This window comes from Suricata suricatta, chromosome 12, assembly GCF_006229205.1.
Source record: "Suricata suricatta isolate VVHF042 chromosome 12, meerkat_22Aug2017_6uvM2_HiC, whole genome shotgun sequence".
Classification (NCBI taxonomy): domain Eukaryota; kingdom Metazoa; phylum Chordata; class Mammalia; order Carnivora; family Herpestidae; genus Suricata; species Suricata suricatta.
Genome location: NC_043711.1, coordinates 6588687 through 6589259, shown reverse-complemented (window position 1 = coordinate 6589259; position 573 = coordinate 6588687). Strand labels below are relative to the sequence as shown.

General features: G+C 41.7%; 1 protein-coding gene across 1 annotated transcript in view; it reads right to left on the bottom strand.

Annotated features, from left to right (window-relative positions):
- The window catches only part of LOC115273492 (olfactory receptor 7C1-like), a 1044-nt gene extending 724 nt beyond the window's left edge, over positions 1-320 (bottom strand). Inside the window, exon 1 of the mRNA XM_029916554.1 lies at positions 9-320. Coding sequence (XP_029772414.1) covers positions 9-320 — 312 coding nt within the window. The remainder of the gene's footprint in view (positions 1-8) is intronic.
- Between the last annotated feature and the right edge of the window lie 253 nt (positions 321-573).

The following is a 573-nucleotide window of genomic DNA, read 5'->3' as shown; positions in this document are numbered from 1 at the left end:
AAAACCATAAAAAAATACATCTGGGCAATGCAGCCGGCATAGGTGATAGATTTGCTCTGTGTTTGGATGTTCACCAGCATCTTAGGGATGGTGGTGGAGGTGAAACAGATGTCTGCAAAGGACAAGTTGGAGAGGAAGAAATACATGGGAGTGTGGAGGTGGGAGTCAGACCCGACGGCCAGGATGATGAGCACGTTTCCCAGCACAGTGACCAGGTACATAGACAGGAACAGCCCAAATAGAATGGGTTTATCCTCTGAGTCTTGGGAAAATCCCAGGAGTAAAAATTCTAAAACACTTGTTTGGTTTCTTTGTTCCATATTGCCAACATAACCAGCCAGATGATTGAAGAAGGGAAGGCACATGAAATAGACACTAGACAGACTCTATATTCTGTTGTTATATGCAACATTTAATAATGTGGATCAATCCCTGTCCACTGGCCTCTGGGACCTTCATTTATCCTCTTTATTTAGAATCCTCAAATCTAAAAAAGAACAACTTTGGAAATTAGCAATAACATGATCCAAACTCATTCTAACACAAATGAGGAATATGAGTCCCGTAAACTGC